Source organism: Olea europaea, unplaced genomic scaffold (assembly GCF_002742605.1).
Source record: "Olea europaea var. sylvestris unplaced genomic scaffold, O_europaea_v1 scaffold991, whole genome shotgun sequence".
Taxonomy (NCBI): Eukaryota; Viridiplantae; Streptophyta; class Magnoliopsida; order Lamiales; family Oleaceae; genus Olea; species Olea europaea.
The window spans coordinates 116108-123154 of NW_019268421.1; the positions used below are offsets into that span (position 1 = coordinate 116108).

The 7047-nt window shown below is 39.1% G+C and overlaps 1 protein-coding gene across 1 annotated transcript; it reads right to left on the minus strand.

Annotated features, from left to right (window-relative positions):
- Positions 1 to 5427: 5427 nt before the first annotated feature.
- LOC111392859 (protein FAR1-RELATED SEQUENCE 5-like) lies at positions 5428 to 6829 on the minus strand. The gene is made up of 3 exons (XM_023018255.1): positions 6814 to 6829; positions 5897 to 6242; positions 5428 to 5827 (listed from the first exon to the last, which is right to left on the minus strand). Exons 1-3 carry the CDS (start codon positions 6827 to 6829, stop codon positions 5428 to 5430), a joined length of 762 nt encoding a protein of 253 aa, XP_022874023.1.
- Positions 6830 to 7047: the final 218 nt, after the last annotated feature.

Below are 7047 nucleotides of genomic sequence, written 5' to 3' on the forward strand. Positions count from 1 at the left end.
AGCTGATGGGGTCTTGAATTTTTTTCCGATAAGCAAAAATTTCGAGTGTATAGTCTAAAGGGATTCTCATCACTTTAGATATTGCCCTTCTCAGCACAGGAGAAAACCCCATAGGCAAAGCCTATCTAACAGAAAATCTGTCCAAAATATTAACTGAAGTTATATCAAAGCCAGGAGAAGGTGGAATGAGCTGGCAAACATCCTTGAGGAGCCATATTTGTGTCAATGTGAACAATTTTTCAATTTAAGCTTCTTTTTCACGTGCATGGGTATTGAGAAATAAGGTACATAGACATGCCATGTAAGCCCACAAATGTAGCACTATCAGAAAAAAAGAATGTTACCTGCACAGAGACTGCGAATCTGGCCTACCCAATCTCCCAAATACTTCTCAGGCCAAACTTACCATTTCCCTACAAATCCTGCAAACGTATGGGGGGAAACTGTGCTCGACTTGTGTTTGAAAGAGTCTTTACGACGAATAGAATACCCTTGGCATGATACTCTACCAAATGAATGAAAGACCAAAGAACCAAATTTTTTAATTGCACCCCCATCAAATAACACTTCATCGTGGATTATGTATTGAAGATTGAATACCACCTTCTTGACATCCAAAAATGGGTTCAATTCAAGTCATCAGATTGGCCCTGCACTTTCACTGATATTTTTAACTGCTGCTGCTCCATCTCTCTCAAAACAAGAACCAGCTTTGCTCTTTATGCTTCACATATCTCCTTGCATTTTCCAATTGAGCTGTTAATTCATGAATTTTATTTTCTTGATTCTGGAAAAGTAAGGGGAGAGTCAAATTTTAGAAGTAATCTAGAAGGACCTGGCTACTGGTACAGAAGAGGCTGACAGAAGAGCCATACATAACGATGTGGCAATAACATTGGAAACCGGCCCAATGCCATTCCAACTACAGTGAAAACCATTTTCCCCCAAATCGTTGAAACCCTACACTCGGCGATCCGGCTTCTCCCCCGACTTCATCCATCTTCTCCAACTGCACTTAAGAAATCAACGCTCCCGACAGAGGAAGCTTGGTCCAGTTTCCTTGTTTTCCCAATCATCAGTTGTTCGCCAGTATTATTTCGTTTGAGTCTGCGACCACCGTGTCTGCTGCCGAAATCGATCGCAAACTTTTGGTAAGTATGATGTTTGATTTACACAGGGGTGTGAATGTAGTTGAGCATGATCACACTGAGGCGTTTAGCTAAATTGAATTCGAATTTGATGTTTACCAGTAATGCTAGTCTCTGTTCCCTCATTTTCGATTTCGTTTCTCCATTGTCGACTTCATTTTCAACATTTTGACTTGAACCATGAGGACTGGAAAAATAAAATCACTGAGGTGTTTAGCTAAATTGAATTCGAATTTGATGTTTACCAGTAATGGTAGTTTCCGTTCCTTCATTTTCGACTTCGTTTCTTCATTGTCGATTTCATTTTCGACATTTTGACTTGAACCATGAGGTAAAAATAAAAATAAAAAAACAAACCTTCTGCTTCTGGAACTCGGTCTACCTTTCAAAATTCTTCCAAGTGCTCAAGAAATCAGTAATATTCATGTTTTAGCTCTTAATTACCACTTCGAAGCAGCAAACTGCTGAAAGCCAACTATTTGATTATTTATCTAAATTTGATGCACTATACACATAAAGGCCTTTGAAATGGAAATTTTGTTTTGGTTTGTTCATTTGTTCATCGAACTCATGTTGTGATGTACATTTGTAGAACTCGAATTTGTGAGATTGAACTGAGGCTCTGTTCATTTGTTCGTTGGACTGAGGCTATGATGTTCATTGGTTTATTTTTATTATTATTATTTTTTTATTTTGTTCATTTGTTTATTCTCTCTTCATGGTTGAATGACAGCTTGTAATGGGCGGGCGAAATCAAGGAGTATGTCATAGTTGTAGGCGTAGCGGTCACTTCTTCGTAGATTGCCCAAACAAACGACCATGTCCATCATGCAAACATTCATTTGTGAAGTGTTTTGAGGTGGAGAAGGATACGAAGAACAAAGGGAAATGGTTCAATTGTTGCAGCGCCAACTGTGGGTATTGGGCGTGGGTTAAAGTAGGAGAAATAGGCAGTGAATCAAAGAAATTAGATGAAGATATATCTGGGGTGTTCGAAACCATGTGTCGCCTAAGCCACGAGAAAGATGTGGATATTTCCGTGAATGTGACAATACGTAAAGGAAAGGCTGTTGCGGAGGGGAATAAGAAGTGAAAAGGGTGGGGCCTACTTTTGTTGTTGTTAATGTGTTTACCTAACATTTTAGATGTTTAGAGTCTGTAATGGCATGCCTAACACTTTGTTACTTAGTTTATGTGGTCAATGTAATTGGATGTCTGTCATTTGGTTATTTAGCTTAGTGGTGAATGTAATGGGATGTAATCTTGTGTTTTCCAGCTTTTATGTTTTGTTGCTCTATGTCTTGGCAAACAATGCTGAAGTGGAGATGTTTCTATCATAAGACCATCTTACTTTAATTCACAATACTAAATAAAAGTACTAACCCTAGGTTTAAGTCCTAATCTTGGTATGGACTGGATTTCACTAAAGAAAAAGAGAGGATGGGCACGAAGGGATTAGTAGAAAGCTAATAGATTAGAGATTACCCCAAGGAAAAATAGAGAACAAACAGAATAAGATAGGAAGAAAGCTTTGCTTCCCATCCTGCTATTTCAAAATAAGGAAATGGGGCAAACGGCTCAGCTTTGAAAACGAGAATTGAGGGTCCTTAACTAAATGTCAGGAATAATCTTCCATCCTACTTTGACGTTCGTAAAACATAGGAAAGCAAAACATTGAACCCAAGAACTTGAAATATAGGAAAGCAAAACATTGAACCCAAGAAACAACATCAAAGCCACAAGAAGTTAAAGTAGCAGTCAAGTATGAGTAAGTTCATAACCTAAGAATATTGGATACCATCACAAAATTCAAGCTTCCAAACTATCCAAAAATGGTAAATTTTATGCCATGATAATAATTTGAAATAAAACAATCAAAATGTTAAAAACTATTGCAATAGAAGTGGAAGCCAGTTGTCTTCAGTCATTACTTTGCGAACATTTGAAGTTTATGCCAACTTCACGGCTTTAGGCGACATGTGCTGTGTGCAAGAGTAATGAAGTAACACCATGGAGAATTTGTAACTTACAAGCTGGTAACTACCAGCTCTTACAGTTGAACAATGTCTATGGTGTCTTTCTCCACGCCCAAAATCTGACCAGAAATGTGCAATTATAAATTAAGACATGATATGACCTACCAAGCAACCAACACCTGTTCTGAAGTTCACATAACATAGATAGCTGACATAATAAAAAAATTGTATTGCCAACTGAACAAAAAAGTCTGCCAAGTTCAAAAAACATACAAATAATAAGGTTGATAACCCGAATTCTCAATAGCCACCCTCCATAGAGACAAATACCATCAATGAAGGGGATATACAAACCAAAAAATAATATAATCGACCAACATACAACTATGTCAGCTTCTAATCATTTTCAAAGGATATAATGCAGAACCATTTATGTGAGTCTTTACGGGCTCAATTTCAAGGATTTCTACCTGCTCGGTCTCATCCATAAGGAAAGTTGTAGGCCGTGGCTCGAAACCCTGCGATGTACCAACATTATTAGTCAAACACGGAAGATGCAATTCGTGGGGGAAACATGCTTTAAAGCATGAAGTACCTTCAGCACTGAGCATGCCTTGATCAGCAGTTCCGGAGACAAAGTTGGAGGACTGTAATTGCTGTGCAAATGCAATGCTTTGGTTGTGACCTTGTATGAAAAAAGAACCTTCAGTAGACTACATATGTATTGAGAGAAGTTAATCATATGAATATGCTTACCATTAATAGTTGCGAAAATGAAAAGGGCATGTGCGGATTATATGGTGCTTGTTGAGGTGGTTGAACAATACTTGCACCATTCCCCATTTCATTTGTATGAGACTTCGGTCTTTTTCCTTTGTTTGTAGATGAACTTCCCTACATGATGTCGTAAGTTAATAAATAGATGCTCGAAATTTAACATTATTCGTAACAAAATTTTTGAACACACCTTTCCGTAGTTTCCATTGGGCTCTTTTTTCGAAGTTTCCTAGGTGCGCTCTTTCTCTTCACGGATTTTGGATCCTTCAAAACGGCGGTACTACTATCGTGTGATGCTCCGCACTGACGATCCGTCTGGGTTATGTGCGAGGGAATGACATTGGTCCCACAACTTGATTTCGAAGTCATTATCTGATTACACTACTGTTCAATCCACTCCAGTAGAGTTGTAGCTCGGACGACATCATCAGCAGGCAGGTTTGCCAACCTCGCAAAAGACTGACACAATTTCTCATACATCAACTGTCTAGGAGTACTACCGAGTCCATCGTAATTCACCGCAACCGGGTGTGGGCCCTATGAACATGTCTCCGCCACCTCCGTAAGATATATTTGTCAGGCAGTGATTTCACATCATTTCGGACCAACACTGCAATAGCATGCCTACATAGTATACCCCGGAACTCGAATAGGTGGCAACTGCAAGTAATATCACATGTTTTTTTTCGGAAAGAGATCGGTAATTTTTTTTTCCTGGAATGTTCATTGTGTATCACATCCTCATGTACCTCATACATCGTCCCAAAACACCCATCCGAAATAGATATGACATCGTAGTAAACTTCCCCTTAAACTCTTCCTGAACTTCCCTAAATTTTGAAATTGTGTACACTGCCTAAAATTGCTTCTCCATTTCGCATCTGGTCGTGCATGGTATCATTTGTGAGTACGACTTAAAATCTGCCTGGAACTCCTTCTCCACTTTATTTCGCAATGCTCTTTCATACTGTTCAACAAATTGCTTTAGCAATGTCTTTGCATGTACAAACCCATCAAAGAATGCATTTATACCCTCACTTTTTTGGGTTGTTGACATCCCCGCCTAGAACGTGGTCTTCAGATAGCAAGGAACCCAACGACATCTATTATCATACAAACATGATAACCAATCGTTATCATGTAATTCGAACTTCTCAATCATCGCTTTCCAACCATCATCAAATTGCTCAACAAATTGGGAATCATAAACCAGTCCATGTATAGTATGAAATATAGAACCCTTCTGAATGTGATAACCAAACTTTTCTGACAACTTCTTCAATATATGCCACAGACACTATCTGTGCTTCGTATCCGGGAAAACGATCTCAATTGCACTTTGCATGGCCCTGTCCTGATCCGTAATTATCCCATGCGGCGCCTGACCATGCACACACTGCAGCCATGTCCTAAACAGCCATACAAATGTATCTGTATCCTCGCCAGACAACAAACTGTACCCAAGTAGAGTCGACTGTCCGTGATGGTTGACCCCAACGAAAGGCGCAAAAGGCATATCATAGTTATTAGTCAAAATAGGTGGTATCGAAGGTCACAACATCGCCAAACTCTTTATATGCTTGCCTACTCCTGTTGTCAGCCCAAAACACATTTCTTAGTCTTGACTCGTCGTCCAAATCAATACTGAAGTAAAACCCCGAGCAACTTGCTTGCATTTTTGAAAAATACGATTGTATCGCTACGGCGTCGCCTTCTCCAAGCCTTAATCGCCGAACTTGTTCTACATAGTGTCGGCAATCCTTTTCCACGAAAGTCACATTCTCGTATCCACCTGCTTCTACCACCGCAGAGTTATAGCTTTTGTGCAATAGAATTCCTGCAATATCATTTACTTCAAGGAGCCGTTTGACTTGTGCACTCAATTCTCGATTGCAGCGATACAATCTGGACTTTGTAGGGCTTGTTCTATGATTATGCTCGAGGTTCACTGTGTTAATTCTCTAAACTCCATGACTATCTGCAGATGCGGTTAACCTAACTTTACAACTAGTCTGGATAGTTGCTTGTGGCCTCAATGAACCAACTGTAGTACTGCTTCTTTTCCCCTCGCGACTACACGTCAAAGTAATATATCGCACAACCCCATCGTCATCCTTCTTCGAATTTCTTGTTCTCACTAGAAAACCTACCTTGTATGCATATCTTTTGTAAAAATCGAACAATTCCTTTTCATGTTTGAATTTCATACCCACTTCAGGAACAATTGCACCATCCCCGCCAACGATTTCATCACCACCCAATAAGTTCGGTTCCTCCATAACATTCTCATTATCCGATTCCACCAAAGTAATGTCGTCTATACCTTGCGAACTTTCATCCCCTGCAACATGATACAAAGTACACATCAAAAGCAGAAAACCAAATTTCAACTTTGAACCAACATTTACAATTCATTCAGAACATTAAATTAAGTGGTCATTGAAATCATAGTGGTATGCACGTACTAGAGAAATTATCGGTTTGCCTAACATTTCAGCTATAATAAGCTCACAAAATTTAGATTATTTGATCACTAAACTTAATTATACAAATAAAGAAAGAAACCTTTTGCATCCAGAGCTCAAAACTATCTTAAATAAGTTTCTTGTGGAACTAAAAAAAATGGAAATCTTAAATAAAATTACACGGAGCTTGTTGTTGGCTTCAAGTTTTGTTTTTGCTAAAAGAAGCTTAAAGACAAAATTTTCATCAAATGATTCAACTTTATATTCACTAAACTTAATTGGTCACTGCCTAACACCATACAGATAACGGTTTTGCCTAACACTTCGCCTATACCATACAGATAACAGTTTTGCCTAACACTTCAATTAAATCGATCAACACATTGCATTTCAATCATCATCATAAATTGCAAAACCGAGAAAAGCTAATGAGCAAAAAGAACTTACCATTTTCTGTCACCATTGCCCCCCACATAATGAGCAACGTCCAAAGTTGCCGACAACAAAACGGGCTGGTGCAAGTCCGGTGTCTGACAGTAGACAACGACGGTAGAGCGGTGGAAAATGGGAAGAATTACGCTGTCCAGAAGCTATGGTTTGGGGGAAAATAGGCCGATTTTCACGACATCTTTTGCCGGTTAAGCGGCGAAATTCTGTCCCCTTTTCGCCTTAGTATATGAC

Excerpts from the sequence above, each read along its gene's own strand:
- LOC111392859 (XM_023018255.1), bottom strand. Across the intron at positions 5,828-5,896 it reads CAGACTAGTTGTAAAGTTAG|AACAAGCCCTACAAAGTCCA; the intron begins GTTAACCGCATC and ends GCATAATCATAG.